Source organism: Ursus americanus, chromosome 34 (assembly GCF_024610735.1).
Source record: "Ursus americanus isolate L20-20 chromosome 34, mUrsAme1.1.p, whole genome shotgun sequence".
Classification (NCBI taxonomy): domain Eukaryota; kingdom Metazoa; phylum Chordata; class Mammalia; order Carnivora; family Ursidae; genus Ursus; species Ursus americanus.
Window position 1 is genome coordinate 1,721,385 of NC_142160.1, and position 17,153 is coordinate 1,738,537.

The 17,153-nt window shown below is 55.6% G+C and overlaps 1 protein-coding gene across 1 annotated transcript; it reads left to right on the top strand.

Moving 5' to 3' along the window:
• Positions 1-1,252: 1,252 nt before the first annotated feature.
• LOC148107156 (uncharacterized) lies at positions 1,253-16,400 on the top strand. Its single transcript, XM_087858768.1, has 5 exons — positions 1,253-1,405; positions 1,606-1,784; positions 1,937-2,165; positions 11,896-12,057; positions 15,657-16,400. Exons 1-5 carry the CDS (start codon positions 1,253-1,255, stop codon positions 16,398-16,400), a joined length of 1,467 nt encoding a protein of 488 aa, XP_087714894.1.
• The last annotated feature ends 753 nt before the right edge of the window (positions 16,401-17,153 follow it).

Below are 17,153 nucleotides of genomic sequence, written 5' to 3' on the forward strand. Positions count from 1 at the left end.
AGTCTACTCTTCCTCCCAAAATCTTCTCCAACCTGGGAGCTTGGGAGCCCCCAGAGCCTTACCCTAAGGACTCAGCAGCTAGGAGAGCTTGTCCTACTTCCCGGGAACAACCACCCATTTGTGACTCTGGGGGTCCACCGGGACAAAGGTAATAAGCATACTCCCGGCTCTGTCAGACACAGGAGCCTGAGTCATGGTAATTCCAGGTAACCCTCTAAGCTCCCCAGGGGAGCTTCCGAGACCCTACCAGACGGAGTACAAGTCAAGCTGGATGTGTCTGCGGCCCCGTATTTCCCAAACAGCTACTAGTGCTGGAGGCCCCCGAGCTCCCTCTTCCTGTTACAGGTACCCCACATTGCTGGGGAATGTCATCGAGAGGATGTGCCTGCCGGTTGAGCTGTGAGCTGGACCCGGGCACTCGGCGGCTCCTCGTCCCCTCCCGCTCCTGGAGCATGGGTTCCGCGTGGCTTTCCCGCTCCCGGAGGCTGCTCCAAAGGTGTAGCCCTGCGACGGCGACCTGGTGTGGAGAACACCCGCACCACACACGTGACTGAGCCCAGTGGGAGCCTCTTTATAAACTTTTAAGATTTGGCGGACAGTTGGGGATCCCTTCATCTTGCTGCTGCTCAAGTAAGTTCCCTTTGCTTATTCAAACGCCACCTACCAACCTGGAGCGGCCTGCCTCCTCCTACCCTCTCTGACTCTCTGCCCTCTGAACACAAGGCCGGTTTCAGATCTCACAGGGAAGCTCCAAGAGGCGGTGATTCAACCCACACCTACTGGAACAAACCTCCATTCCTGGGGATCTTCACGGCACAGCCCATGAAGGGGAAGCTGCGCGGCCGCTTGTCCAGCGCGTGTAGGAAACGCACGGCAACACTGGCTGAAGCGGGGTACGTGGGGCCTCTGGCCCATCACCACAGAGAGGCTTCCCCTGGGTCAGTAGCCCACCAGCTCACCCTGTCACCAGTGTTAAACTGACCCCTAAGGAACGGAGACCACCAGCGGACTCTGGAGACGTGGACGCACGGGCTCCTGCCATGCAGGCTCCCGTTTTGTCAGACAGAGATGACAGATGACATCAAAAACGCTCAGGGCCCTTACATTACAGTTGGACATCAAACCAATGTGTTTTCCTCTATTTCCATCAGTAAAGACTCACAACGTGGATTTGCTCTCCCTTTCAGACACCCGGGGCACATTTACTCCTCTGCGACAGGTTACCCACGCGGCCCTGGGTCTCATATAACCGATGCAGACGAGACCTAAATGCCCCCAAACTGACCCGCCGCGGCTGTTAGGACGCACAGAGGACGTTCTGCTACGGGGTCCTGAGACGCTGTCCGGGAAGACTTACCCCCAACAGAACAACATCTGCAGCAGACAGGACGAGCCACTGCTCCGGGTAAGATCCAAGGACCTGCCGCTCTGTCCGGTCTCTTGGCACACTGTGGCCGGCTGAGGGCCACGAGACTCCTGCCGCTGTAAACCTCCAGTCTTCACAGCCGGCCTCCCACTACACTACAGCAGGGGAGCCCACGTGAGGTCTCTCCGCCTTCTGGAGACTTCGCCCTACGTACGCTTCCTTCCTTGGGGGAACCTCAGCAAACTGCCTTCCAGCTGCCGCTGCCCTTCGTCCCTCTGGGCTCAGACTTCCACGTTCAATCACTGGCCACAGCCGACTACGCCTCAGGGAGTCTCCGGACTAAGCGCGGCTCCAGCTGGCTGCCCGTGGGGTTCTGGACCAAACCTGCCCAGACAACAGCCTGGTCCGTGCCCCTCAGGTGCCAAATTTTGGAGGTGTACGGGGCTCTTTTAGAGACAGAGGCATTAATAGGTTCACAGCCCATACTTCCTGGCACACAGGTTCCCATCCTGCCTTGGCTCGGCATAGCCACTGAGGCCTCACTGTTGAAACCGAATTTTTTTTTTTCAGATTACAAGAAGATATGCCTTCCCCCACGCTCAGCTCCCGGAGCACTGACGCGGAGGGTGCAGCTGGTGGCACCCCCACCGCCAGCCCCTCCAGCAGTCTGGGGGGCCCTTGGAATCCACCGTATGACACGGAAAGGGACCCAGGGCTCTTCACCGATGGCAGCGCCCCCACTGCGTGGAATGCAGCCGTGAAGGCCAGGGCACGTCACTCAAGGAGCGCATATCCCTGGGTGAGGACGGCTGTCCTGGAAGACTGGTGGCGGCGTGCTGGCTCTACAACAGGCCACAAAAACGAGACTCCCAGGAGCGTACACTGTTGACTCCTGCGTGGTACGCCACGTTAGCAGCCTCTGGACAGTGGCCTCCCGGGCGCATCTCCATCTGGAAAACGACAGCCAATTCACGCACGCTGATGACGGTCATGCGTGTCTTTGCACAAACACACCAACACACACCAGAAGCACCTAATAGTAATGTTGCAGACTCCTTATCCAAATTACATGCCTGTTCCAAGGTCCCACACGAGCCACCTCCCCGTGTACCAGACACAGCCTCAACACAACTCTTCCTCCGAGATGGCGCACCCCTGCGTAGAGTGGGCCCGTTACATCGGGTCATAGGGCATGAAGCACTCACTGACCGGGCACACAGGCGCAGCAGCCCCTCACCCTGGCCCTAGGCAAGGTAGTGCTACCTAACTGTCTCTTACTGGTACATGACTGGCTCCCACGAGAGGACATGTGCCCCAGGGTGACCCTATCTGCGAGCGGCCCTCTGCTGGAGATCGTGGGCACACAGCCATGAGCTGGGCACCTCCGTTGGACTCCTGCTGGCCACTCCTCACAGACACTGCTGCCGATGCGCAACCCCCTTCTTCACCGGGTCTGTGCTCACTCCCTCTGGCACACCAGACGTCACAGACGGAGAGCAAAGCGTGTACCTCACCTCCCAGGCTGTTCAGTCGTGGCTTTAGAACACGGCATCTTGCAGTGTTTCCACCCCGCTCACTAGTCCCAGGAGGCCTGGCTTACGGAGAGGCACAATGGTCTACTCAAAGATGTGCTCCTCAAGCTTTTAAACACACGGGACAAAACTAAGAGGCAGCCCACGGAATGGGAGAAGATATTTGCAAATGACACTACAGATAAAGGACTGGTATCCAAGATCTATAAAGAACTTCTCAAACTCAATACACGAGAAACAAATAAACAAATCAAAAATGGGCAGAAGATATGAACAGACACTTTTCCAATGAAGACATACAAATGGCTAACAGATACATGAAAAAATGTTCAAAATCATTAGCCATCAGGGAAATTCAAATCAAAACCACACTGAGATACCACCTTACGCCAGTTAGAATGGCAAAAATAGACAAGGCAAGAAACAACAATTGTTGGAGAGGATGTGGAGAAAGGGGATCCCTCCTACATTGTTGGTGGGAATGCAAGTTGGTACAGCCACTCTGGAAAACAGTGTGGAGGTCCCTTAAAAAGTTAAAAATTGAGCTACCCTATGATCCAGCCATTGCACTACTGGGTATTTACCCCAAAGATACAGACGTAGTGAAGAGAAGGGCCATATGCACCCCAATGTTCATAGCAGCAATGTCCACAATAGCTAAATCGTGGAAGGAGCCGAGATGCCCTTCACCAGATGACTGGATTAAGAAGTTGTGGTCCATATATACAATGGAATATTACTCAGCTATCAGAAAGAACGAGTTCTCAACATTTGCTACAACATAGACGGCACTGGAGGATATAATGCTAAGTGAAATAAGTCAAGCAGAGAAAGACAACTATCATATGATTTCTCTCATCTATGGAACATAAGAACTAGGATGATCGGTAGGGGAAGAAAGGGATAAAGAAAGGGGGGGTAATCAGAAGGGGGAATGAAACATGAGAGACTATGGACTATGAGAAACAAACTGAGGGCTACAGAGGGGAGGGGGGTAGGGGAATGGGATAGACTGGTGATGGGTAGTAAGGAGGGCACGTATTGCATGGTGCACTGGGTGTTATATGCAACTAATGAATCATCGAGCTTTACATAAAAAACCAGGGATGTACTGTATGGTGACTAACATAATATAATAAAAAATCATTATAAAAAAAAATAAAATAAACACACGGGGGTCCCCCAAATGGACAGAAACTCTGCCCTAAGCTCTAGTCTTGCTCATGTCCCAGCTCTCAGGACTCCAAAACTGCCGTGCCAACTACCGGTTTCCCCCGAGGACTTCCTCTGAGTGCCGTGGGGAACCTCACCCCCAACACCAGGGACAACATCATTCACATCTGTCACCAGATGACATCACCAGAGGACACTCCCCTTACCACTGCAATTTTTATTGTTTTGGTTTTGGTTTTGATTTTTTGAACTGGTGATCTGGTTGAGGGCAGATTGCTTAATATGACCCTCTTATAATAGAAAGCCAAGGGAACAACCCCACGAAATTGCTTAAAGGTCATGATTATATAGATTTAATTGGTCCAGGTGGTGATGCCCAGGTCAGTTGCAAAGCTAAGCCCAATGGTGTTGCCTCACATTTGTGTTATAATAGCTGGTCAATTTAAAACAAATTCATCAAAACTTTTGCAGGAGATTGAAATTATAGCTCCAGGATCCACTAGTGGGACCGCGTGGATCTGAGAGAGAGGAAAAGAGGCCTTCTGCCAAGCAGATGCCAGTCCCACTGGGAAACGGAATCCATGAAGGAGCCCTGCAATTTAGTGGTTGCTGTCGGCAGACATGTGCCCAGCCCCCAGCCCCCAGCCCCCAGGCCACCACAGATGGAGCGGGGAATGAACTCAGGCTCCAAAGCAGTCACTCGGTGCTTCTGGTCAGTATCCAGACGGCTGGTCCCTAAGAGGCCCTGCCAGCTGGTCAGGTGTAAATGCTGTCCTTGTTGTGGAGACTCTCTTATCTGCACAGCCTGGATGGAAGGGCTGCCAGTGGGCCACTGGGGCCTAGCCTGTCCTGGAAGATGTGCTGGGGCAGAATCAGCCAGGCACACAATGGCACCACGGGTGACTGAGCACCAGGTGCCCAGGCCCTGATAGAAAGGCTTCGGCCGCGGTGCCACCGGGCATGGGTTCTGACCCAGAGCTCACCTCCCTCTCATATAATGGAGCCATGGAGACTCGTCCTTATGCCCTGCCTCCAATTACACACCAGGCAGAAAGTCCCTCCCGTGTGACCAAGTCAGCCCATCTGGCGGGCAGGTGTGTGCTCTGACGATCGCCATAGGTTCATGGGGCAGCCTTGGATTGCGAAGCTGCCATCCACAGATGCCCTGCAATTAGCCCATCAATGTGTCCAGAATCTGTATGCACCGTGGACAGAGTCCCCACAAAACTCGGTTATGGACACCTCGTGCTGCTCTGCAAGACACACTCCCAACGCCCAGGTGGATTCCCTGAGATCCACTCACCTAGCCACAGAGCCCACAGCACGGTGCCACCCTGACCGTGGGCCCCAGCAGGGAGACCCAGGATTTAACACCAGCCAGCCACACCAGCTCTTCATGCATCTCCTCCTGGGTGGGCCACTCACCGGGCTGGCCCCCACCACCCCAAGTACACCAGTGCCTTGGACAACGTCCCCCCAGCCCGAGAGAATGATGGGGACAATGTGCAGTACATTGGGACCTTCCCCTCCCAGGTGGCCTCTGCACCCGGGGGACAGTGACCGTGGAGGCCGAGCTGCACACGTGGCTCTCACTGACCGACCCTCACAACCATAGAGAGTACTGTTTTTCTGGAGTAGGTAACTGCCTCGCACACCCTCCCCCTATTAAACACTTGCAAAACTGGGCTAAGTCTCCTGCCCACTACCTGGCACCACCAGGCAGCATTTCACCTTTATGGAAGCCAAACAACGGATTCTGAACCACACCAACCACCAGAGACATTTCTTGGGTCACCCCAGCTTGACCCGCCTGGACCTCAAGGGGTAGAGCCCTCGCAGCTCCTGGAACACAGCTTCTGCTTTGCACACGGCACAACCGCCACCCGCGCCCTTGTTCCCACACTGCCTCCAGCTCTAGCCCCTGGCTACTCACTGCCCCCAGTGGTCACTTCTCATGCAGACTCTATTGTGGAACTGACTCCTAGGCCAGGAGCAAGTCCACCAGAACTTGCCCACCCACAAGCCAGACGAGGAGACAGTCCCTGTTACGGCAACATTGTGACCTTTACTCTTCCAGCCACCCTTTGCCCCCTGGGCGTACCTCCACTGCCGCCGACCTGTGCACTTACCAAAAGGACCGTCCTTATTCCCATCCTGTTGGGACTGGTCACCTCCACTGGCCCGGCAGGAATGAGATGCTAACACCTTAGCCCAAAATCAAATATTGAAAAGCCACACAGCAATTCTCAGCTGCTCTCGGCAACCACATGCGGACAGCACCACGCTCCACGTCTGAATCAGCAGCAACATGCCACTCACTAGGCGGGTGGTGATGGGGAGTCCACGGCATCAGGTTCCTGAGCACGGAGGGGGCGGAGCCTGCTCCTCGCACTGCGCCCTTCCCTTCACGCGTAAAAACTCAGGACAGTCCAGGCCGACCTCCAGAAGAGGCCTCAAGATATCAGGTCATGCAGCACATAACTGACATACCCAACTGTCGCCATCTTCCCGAGGTCCTGGATTTGTTCTCAGGGCTCCAGCCAGGCACCTGGGGGCAGCGGCGAGAACAGGACTGCAAAGGGCAGCGGAGCCTATCTGTCTCAGGCTCCGTCATGATGGCCTCAGTTAAATGTGCATTTGGTGGCTTCAGAAATACGTCCTTTAACGGATTTGCTCCTCAAGCAATCACTGCCGCTGACAGCCTGGCGACCCACCTCGACATCCGTGTTCTGGGTAAGAGCTCTCCCTATTCCACGTTCTGTAACAAGGCAACATTGAGGGGCACCTGGGTGGCGCAGTCGGTTAAACGTCTGAATCTTCGCTTCGGCTCAGGTCACGATCTCGGGGTCGTTGAGGTCTATCGCTGGGTGGGCTCTGCACTCAGCAGGGAGTCTGCTCAAGTTTCTCTCTCCCTCTCCCTCTGCCCCGCCCCTCCCCCTCCCCGCCCCCCCCCCCCCCCCCCCGCACACCCAAGCGCTCTCTCTCTCTCTAAAAAAAACGGCAACCTGAGAGTTGGCAGATGGATCTCTTGCCCAAGCGAGAAGTGGGAGCAGCACAAGAGCCAGGTGTTCTCCAAGCCTTACCCGGGACTTTGTAAAGACGGTTTAGGGCTTGGCCAAAACAGGGCAACACATTCTGCTCTGAAAGTTCTCATTCTGTATCAGCTGAAGTTCCAACGCGGGCAGTCCTTCCTCTCTGACAGGGTCACGCAGCTCCTTCCTGACTGTGGCTGCTGGGACAGTGAGACCCCTTGTGTCCTCGGGGTGCTCAGCCCGTGCCCGGGCATCTTCCCCAGAGGGCAGGCCACCCCGGGTGCTGTGCTCTTGCTGGGCTGAGGCAGCACCCCACTCCCTCACCGCCGGAGAACTGTCAGCACTCATACGTCCCTGGAAGGACGTCTACTGGACTCCAGGATATTGGACAGGAACGTACACGTCCGTGCGAGGAGGCGGCATGGGCTGACGCGGAGGGATTCTGCGCAACTGAAGTCGGTCCACACGTTTTTGTAAAATAAATGTTGTATGTAGAAATGCAAGGAAAATGTGGCAAAACACTGTAAGCAGTTACCCCTGGGGTTGCCATTGGAGGGGCAGGCATTAGGGGCCGTGGATACAGGGAAGGAGATATTTTACTCGAATTTATACCATTTTAAAAACTGTGCGGGATTATTGTTGGTTTTGACTTTGTTTGTCCGATGTATTTTCCTAACGGAACTAAGGACACCAAGTTTAGATGTGGAGGAAGGGATTGTGCCCCTGTGGGCCATCTGTGTCCTTACTCAGACCCTGGTTACCAAGGGGGGTCCCCGCCTGGCCGAGCCTGCCGATCCGTGGAGACCACGACCAGCGGCCCTGTGTCCAGGGCGGTGCAGGCCGCAGGCACGCACCCAGGCCCTCAAGTTCAGGTCCTGCTGTCACGCACCCAGGCCCTCAAGTTCAGGTCCTGCTGTCGGCTCTGCCGCTGGTGGGAGTGGTCCCCTTAGGGAAGTGACTTCCCCTCCCACAGCTTTCACCCCCAGCCCCAGCCCCAGGGTAAGTTATGGTAATTTTCTGACTCATGGTTATAACCTCTTGGGAAAAGAAACTTGGAGAAAAGGCACAGCAAAGTTGGGAATAGTGCAACCCTCCTGCCTGGAGCCATGAAACACTTGGGTGGTGCTCCCAGGGGGCCTGGGCCAGTCCGTTTGCATTTCAAAGGCTTTTAGAGGCCATCTATTGTAGTCACTGTGTTTCACTGAGGCTCCAAAAGCGAAGTGTCTCACCGAGGCCATACTCTGTCCTTAGGCAAGGCCGTGGGCTGGACAAAGACTGGGGGAGAGCCGACCCCCACCCCACTAAGGGAACAGTCCACAACCTCCAAAATGCATCTCCCTCTGGGACCTACCTGGGCACCTGGTGTTCTGGGTCCTCTGTCTCTTCTGGAGAGGTCGGGAGGGGGCCAAGGCCAACCGTTTCCAAGGTGACTGGGGGAAAAGAGGAGGACGTACATGTTGGTCTATTATTGTAGGAGGCATGGCATGCCTCCATGCGTCACCATGGTGATGTAGGAAGCCGCCGTCCTGGGGCCTGAGCTGACTCCCCAGCTCTGCTGTCCAGCCGTGAGGTCTGCTGGCCGCCTCAGGGCCCACCATTCGGGACTCCCATCTGGAGCAAAAGCAAACAGGTGACAGATTTTAATACTAGATTTTATTTTACCCAATATGCCAAGAATGTTATCATTTCGACCATGTAATGAATATAAACATCCCTGGGCTACTTCACGCCTGTCTGTGTCGAATGTTCAAAAGGCAGGGTGTGTAGGCACTCACGGCAAGCCCAGCTCAGACTTGCCACGTGCGGGCGCCCAGCAGCAGGTGTGGCTCACACTCTGTGTCGGATAGAAATGCCCTCACGGCCTGTGGCAGGTGAGGAAACAGGCCGAAGGTCATGTCCAAGACCGCTGGGATCCAGGGCTGTGTCTGCTGAGGGACCTGGGCCTGAACAGAGATGAGGGTGGAGGTGAGGACCACTTAACACACCGGCAGGGCTCGGCCCCAAGCAGAGGTCCACGAGGGTCCTGGAGCTCTGGGCACATCCCTCCTCGGGATGGCCCCCTCAGTCTCTGTTTTGGTCCGTTCTTTCCTACAACAATGCTGGAGTTTCTGCCCTCCTGAAACAAGCTCCCCCAGCACCCATGTCCACCCCTCTCAGAGCTTTTGTTCCATGCAGACCTGCCTGGGTCATGCATACCTTCCCCTCTCTCTCTCCACATGGCCCTGCATGGGCAGTGGGTCTCCTTAAACCTCGGAGCTCTTCAGTGGGACTGCAGGAGGCAAGAAAAAAAGGGAGAGCTTTCAAGGGTGGAAGGGTCGGTCATAGCCGTTGGGGGCCGTGGGGTGCTGTGGGGCCTTGTACGGTCCTTGTAGGGTTGTTAGGTCTGGAGGATCATTGTAGGGTGGTGCATGGTCATTTCGGGGAGGCATGGGGCAGCATGGAGCTGGGGGGGTGGCTGAGCTAGCTTGTAGCTGGTGTATCTGTCCCCTAGGAGAGGAGTACGGACTTTAGACCCCATCAGGTGGTTCCTTTGGTCCCAGGAAGGCTCTCTGATACTGAACATACTCAAGCAGAGACTCTGTCCATGTCCTTCAAACACATACAGCTTTGGGGACCATTTCTAACCAGAACTGGTGCTTTCTAGGAGTGGAAGCACTCTGGATTTATGGCCTGCTTCCTCCTTACAGCAGGGGGACAGGCTGGCAGAGGGGCTCGCAGAGCAGGCCAGGAGGGCAGTGGTCCTGCGTCTTCCAGATTCCTGGTCTGCAGAGCGGGAACCTGGTTTCCTGGGATTGTCCAGGGAGAGTATCAGGACAGTTCACGGGGCATTTCGCGAGGTTCTCAGCAGCACCCAAGGACGGTCCCACTCCGCTTCTCAGCCCCTCTATCTTCTCAAGGCTCCTCCTTTGGATATTTAAATCACTCCGTCCAGCACAGTCCTCGGTGAAAACAATTTCTTTCTCTTTCTTTGTTTTTCTGAGTCAACCTCATGAGGATGTCCCAAAACATTTCACTTGCAAATCAATCCAGCCAGAAACAAAACAAAGCAAAACTCTGCCTAGTTTGAAAGGACGCACTTGATACTCATTAAAATGTGGTTAACTAACTGCCCCGCCCTGCTAATCCGCCAGGTGAGATAAGCCTGCAGACGGGCAGCTTTGCCCTTGGGCCTCCGCTCGGCCCTGCCACTCCTGGAACCTGCAGCTTGGGGCTCTTTGCAACCCGCGGTCCTGTTCACAGGGGTTTACACGCTACTGACGACCCTGGGACTTGGTCAGTCCACCCAGATTCCAGAAAAGGGGGCATAGATATTTGGCATCGACCTTGACTCACCACCATCTGTGTGCCAGGTGGGCGTAGTGGAGCTGCTTTACGGAAAGCTCATTTTGTGGTCAAAATCTGCCTGTTAGAATTCAGAGGGTACGGACGAGCAAGTAGCAGTGGAGGGTTCCATAGTAACTGAGGAAGGAGTGAGACTCCCAGCCCACACGGGCTGCTGCACAGCACACACGGGCAGGAGGTGTGCATTTGGGGTGGTCCTCCTGTCCACTCTTTTCACTTAATTCACTGCTGGCTGAGCCTGCAGAACGGCACTCCTGGGCGACGTACGTGGTCGGCATAGTCTAAGCGATGTAGGTCCGCTCACCAGGTGGGCTGCCCTGCAGGGCCTGAGAGCCCCCGAGAAGAACCCTCACCGAGGGCAAGAGGGGAGAACGGCTCCGCACAACTCCAGGAAGCATACTTTCCCGAGAAGACGGTATTAAGGGAGGTGGGTCTTGAGAAGTGCTAAAAAGGGGCTTAACTGGGTGGGTCCCTCTGCCTTTCTATAAGAATCCGGGTGGGGGAGAGGGAGGCAGTTCCCACCGATCCCTCCTGGGCCCGTCCAGCGTCAGCTTGGTCATGTCTTCAGACCGTGAGTCCTTCAGGGGGGCCCTGGAAGGTTGGCGGGAGAGGCAGGAGAGCAGGGTCCAGGCAGGTCTCAGCCGTGTGGCTTCAGGGTTTGTGTTCACGGTGACATCTGGTACTGAGACCCGGAAAGAGGGAGACGAACACCCCAAACCAAACCCTGGAAGGCCTCCTGGAGGAGCTCAGGTGGTAGAAGGATGAAGGTGGTACAGTGCTCTTTCAATTCAGAAGTGTGGATAATCGGTTTTGGCAGGATGTTTGGCGCTGTGGGGGCTCTGAGCAGGACCTCGCCTGGGCCTGTATTTTGCCCGCTTTTCTCCACAAAGTGAATTCTCTTTTGGCCTGAATCTCTCGTTAGTGGCGAGCCCAGCTCTGCCAGACTCAGGGTGAGGGGAGGAGAGGTTAAAATTGAGGGCTTGGGGGGCTGCCCCGGGGTCACAGGGGAAAATGCTAATGTACAGAAATTCCCTGATGCTCAGATTTCTCACATGAAATTTCCTTCTCGTTTGGTTTTTGGCATCTCTTCCTATTTGTGTATTGGTGGGTGCAAGCGAGATAGGGAACCCGGGCGTGCCCATCTGATATCTGACGGGAACGTGAGATGTCCCTACAGTTCACAGAGCAGCTGCCTGGGAACTGTTTGGGGCAGCTGGCTGGGGCAGGATGAGCCGCAGGAGACCCTGGTGTGGGAGTCCAGGGGGCTCACGAGTGGCTTCTGTCAAGGGCACCGGGCCAGAGGCAGTGTCTCAGGAGAGGCTGGGAGAATTTTTCAGAAGGACCTCAGTCCTATGCCTGGAAGCAGATGCCTTGTCCTTGGGACGCTGCAGGCTGCTTGCTGACTTGGACATGTGTGGGGTCAGACTAACGCCTCCTCTTTCCCTGTGTATCTGTCCCAGCGCCCCAAGGAGGTCGGAGACGCAGAAGGACCAAATTCAGCAAAAGTCAGTACAAGGTGCTCATCGAGGCCTTTGAGAGGGACTCGTACCCTGATATTATCGCCAGAGAAGAACTGGCCAGACGCACCCAGATTCCTGAGCCCAGAATCCAGGTGACTATGGAGCTGTGCTCCTGATAGGAGGGCAAGGTGGCGTGAGAGCCTGTTTTTAACTCGGACTTAACCACCCTCTTCGAGTTAATCCTCTCAGTACCCTGTGAGATGGGCGTTAATTATCCCCATCCACTGAGCTGGGCAAGTACAGATAGGGTTTGGTAACCGGTTACAGCTCTGGCCAGGGTGTATCTGCCCAATATTTACCATGTTAACGTTTTGGACAAAATTTCAAATATTCGCTAATTCTTTTAAAAATAACCATAACAAGCCCATTACATGTTAACTGAAACTGTTTATCAAGACAAGCAAATGTATTCTTGTAGCCAGAAAATCTACTCTGAGAAGACGAGAGAGAAGGCAGGAAAAGCAGGGGTGGGTCGCGCTCTGCGGGGGGCCGCCCTCTGTGCTGCAGGCTTGGCGGCCTCTGGGAAGTGGGGGGTGAATGTGGCAGAGGCAGATTACGTCGGGGTTTGAACGTCACAGGGATCCTGGGGGTCCACCACTGGATCCTCTGGGTCTCAGCGTTGCGGGCACTGGGTTCCACCTCCGGGAAGGTTGCCGTGATGAGCGTGGGTGCAGCCTGGGTTTGAGAGTGGAGCCCGGACACAGAAGATTGTTTGGACCCCCCCCCCCCAGGTGATTCTGCTGTGTAGCCAGGATTGAAATGTCTGCCCTGGACTGGCGCTTTTCAATCTGAGACCGTCAGGGTCTCATCTCAAACTGACTTGGGATCTCTGGGAGTGGCCCCCGGTGTGCAGAAGCTTTTCAGCTACCAGGTGACTCCAGCATGCCGACCCTGCCCTCCGCCTGTCAGCCCCGGAGAGCCTGCTGTCCACAGAGTCTGGGTTCCAGCTGGTCCTGGGAGCTGTGACATCTCCCCAGCTGCTTCTCGGGGGCAGCGGAGTCAAAGTCACCCCAGCGGGCTCCCAGGGCCCCCCACTTCTTACTTAGCCCCTTGCGAGGTGCTCAGTGAGGGTAGTGGCCCGGAACAGAGGCTGCTGCCTGGGAATGAACGCTCCTTGAGGGTTTGCTAATGTAAAGAAAACGTTCGGGATGATTAAACAAACCACAGCCCAGAGGGGAGGTTACCAGAAACATCCTGTGTAGGCTCAGAGATAAGCCCGGGGGGTGAGGGCCTTGGGCCTTCCTATTTTTAGAAACGTAACCTAAACCAGAGTTTTCTAAATTAATTCCCGGATCTGTCCTAGAAGCCCCCCCCCCCCCCAACTGTTAAGACCCTACAAAGAGAACCGGGACACAAAAGAGCTTAGTGAAAGGCCTAAGCCTGTGACATTTGATTTAGAGGCCTCTAAATGGTTTGATGTAGTGGCATTAAGCCAGCCTGGACCCTCACTCAGGGAGGACAGGCAGCCCTTCCGGACTCGATCACATTCCCAAGGGTTTGCCGGTCATGGTCTCCTTGAAGCCCGAACAACCCTACGTGCCAGGTGCGACCTGATGACCTTTCACAGACAGGGGAATGGGCCACAGAAGTTCAGTACTTGGGGGCGTGGGTTCTGGTTCGAGCTCAAGACGCTCCTGGAGCCAGGAAGAAACCCTGACGTTGGTTCGGGCTGCCAGTGTGAGTCCTTGGGGCCGAGTGTGGGGGCTGAAGATGCGATGAGCATTTGCAGAGGCTCGGGGAGGAAGGCTAGCTTGGCTCGCACAGGCAGCACCAGCACCTGGGCCTAGCCTGGGGCCAGGGTGTGTTCGAGGAGGGTGCAGGGTTGGAGTTCTGGGAATGGCCCACCTTTATCTTGCAGTTTGGAGGATTTTTTTTCCCCCTAAGCAGAGAAAATGCTGGGAGTTGTTGGCCTCTTTGTGTCCCATTGTCCTGTGGGATCTTCAGGCCATGCCTGGTGGCTGGGCCTGTACAGAGGTCCCTGTTGTGTTCTGGAAGAGAGAAGGGAGGCCTGGCTGAGCTCCACTGGGAGGCCACAGGGGGTTGGGGGTGCCCCCGCAGGCACTGGAACCGCCTCTCAAGCTACACGGGGTGGGGAGTGCGTGTGGACGGGGTGATTCTGTGCCTTGCTCAGAAATTTGGAGAGAAGAAGAGGGCGCACCTGTGTTTGGGCAGAAGAGAAGGAACCTCAACCAACCTGGGCCCGCACCAAGGACTCACCTGCCCAGGTGGCCTGCAGAGGGACCCACGTTGAACCTGGGCAGAAAGGGCTTTACTCAGAGGGCTGTCTTATTCCTTGTATGGTGGAAAGGAGACCACCCAGATAAGGCACTGGGTTCAGTGGAGTCTCGAAGGCAGGCGGGGAGCAGGGGGCTGCAAGTCCGGGCGCACTCCGACGGAGGCTGGGGCGGTTGGCTGGAGGCGGTACTTCTGTCTGAGCTGAGAGCAGGTGACGGGGGTCCTGACTGTCACAGCTGCAGAGTCTGTGGGTCAGGTTCCATGGCCGTTCGTGCTCCGGGGCCCCTGTCTGCATGTCCAGGCCCTCACTTTTCCGGTACATTTAAAAAACATTTCATTATTTTGAATACTTGTTTAACAAATAATGAACATATGTGTGAAAAAGAGGCAGAGGTCCTCAGAGCTTTAAACAATTCTGTGTGAAGGTCCTGGTTACCATCTCTGGGGGGAGAACACTTAGGATCTACTCTCTCGGCAATGCTCAAGCGTAGGAGACACAATCACTAGCTGTAGTCACCATGCTGTACCTGAGAACATGCGATCTTGAGCCTGGAAGCGTGTGCCTCTGCGCAGCTCCCTGCATGTCCCCTACCTGTGGGGAGACCTAACCTGAAAGGTGATCAGGTAATAGACAATCAGTTGCCACTGGCAAGTAGAGAAGGTGTGGGAGCCAGAGCGTCAGTGGGGAGACCTCCGGGCCCTGGGGCCTCTGCCCAGCCTGTCCCTGGACGTCATCGGAGGCTCCGGTCTCGTCCCAAGAAAGAATTCAAGGACGCACAAGACGCAGAGGGTGAGCGGTGCAAGGAAAGGGTATCAAAGCGAGCATGGGGGGAGCTCCAGCAGAGCCGCGCACGCGGTTTGGGTCTCTAGCTTTCCTTGACAGTTGTTAACTAGGGAGTGGAATCCTTATTACTTTGGGGAGGGGATTTTGGGGTGAGTAGGTTTTCATGTGCCTTTTCTCCCTTATTGGGACGGGGTCTCTGGCCTTTGTCTGGGGCCCGTCTAGTTCTCGCTTCCTATAGCTGCCAGGACAGGTCCCTAACTTTGACCGGCTAACGGGCCCTGACTCTCCCCTTGCTGGTCTCCAGCCATCGTGTTAAGCCTAGCAACTGTCTACACTAATGCAACGCGCGGTGAGAGCGTGGTGTCACCGTGGCCGCTTCCACGCAGTGCCGGGGCGCCCACGTGTGTGACCGTGTGTGTATGCACACCCACAAACACGTGGGCACAGGTGGGCGTTTCGGGGACATTTGCCTGGAAGGCAGGCTGGGCCAGGCAGCGAATGGTTTGGATTATCCGAGCCAAGGATTTGCTTTCATTCTGAACTGGAGAAGTTTGATTTGATAACAGCTTAACCTCAGCTACTTGGTGATAATTATGATAATTATCGGACTGGGCTTCATTCGAAAGTCTCTCTTCTCTCTCTCCTCTTCTCGTGCCATCCCTTCCCCTCCAGGTCTGGTTTCAGAACCGGAGAGCCCGAATCCCGAAGAGCAGCCAGCGGAGGCCGAGCGTGGAGGCAGATGCCCAGGTTCTAGGGCCCGTTCAGCATGGCAGCTGTGCCCCAGACTGCCCGTGTCAGCAAAACTTCGTGGGGGCCCTGAGCGATGCTGGCCACTTCTCCGGGGAGTCGGGGGGTGCTTCTGCTCAAGTCCTTCCTTTGGGGCATGCTGATGTCCTGAACACTGTTGCCTTGCCTGACCTGGAGACTCCAGTCAGTGCACTGGGTGAGCCTTCCGGAGATTTCTATTACTCTCCCTTGACCTTCAGCCCTGAAGCTCTGTGTCCACTTCCGGCTCCCGTACAGCTCCTTTTCCAGCAGGAAGCTGGCTGCAGTGGAGCTCAGCAGGGGGACCTGGGACAGCTGCTGTCCTACGGGGACTGTGCCCTGCAGGGGTGGGAGCAGGCTCCTCCCTCTCAGCAGCAGCCCTGGTGGGGTTGGCAGCCTTCGCTGGCTCTGGAGCCACAGGTGGAATCCCAGCACCTGGGGGCCTGGGAGCAGCCCCCACCGTCCCCGCCACCCCAGGAGCACTGGCAGCAGCCCTCGCCCGTGGATGAGCTTGTGGGCATTGGGAGCAGTTTCCCCACCTCCCTCCGAGACAGGATGCTGATTGGGGACCCCGAGACCCCGGAGCACCCCAGCCCTCACCCCCACAGCTGTGGGGCAGCCCATGAGGATTCTTCCAGGGCAAAACGTTGAAATGACTTAAGCAAGCTTGAGTGGATAGGAGATAGAGTAAATCAGCTACGGTTCCTCTGTACGCTTGAAACTACGCACAATTAAAAAGGAGTGCAAAGGTTTGTGTCCTTTGCTGTGGAGAGGTGCCCCAGACTAGCTCTCAGGGAGTGGGGTCCGTCATGAAGGACAGAGGAACAGGCAGAGGACCCAAGGGGGTTTCCTTCGATGGGAGAAAAAGGGATTTTTTTAGGAACCCATCTGTCCGGCCTTCTAATAATCGGTAAATGTGGAGCACTTAACAATGTCCTATAAACTCTTAGAAGGGGCTTGGGGTCAGGGTGGGGGCTGCCTGGTAAATGTGGATCTGACAATAAAGCATGAGGACTCGGATTCTGGCTATTTCTACGCACGTGTAACAGACTGTCCCTCTTCTCCGTGTGCTCAGTGCTGCATCCTTCTGCCTGGCCTTCACGGGGTCCCTCCCCCGTTCTCCCCGCCTCTCCCCATGTCTAGCCAAGTGTGCTTCTGTAAACCTTGGCGTGAAAGAGATGGGTGTGAGCAGGGGGAGAAGCCAGGAGGATAGATGACACCTTTCTCTCCAGACCATAGCATAGCCTGGGCTCTCCCAACACCCACCTGTGCCGAGAAGTGGGGGAGAGGGAGGGAGGGTGGGTGGGGACTGGTGGGGGTCCTTTGCAGTTGGGGAAATCATGAAGACCCCCTCTCGGTCACGGAATCACAGCTTTGAGGTTACAGAGAAGTAAACATTAGCTT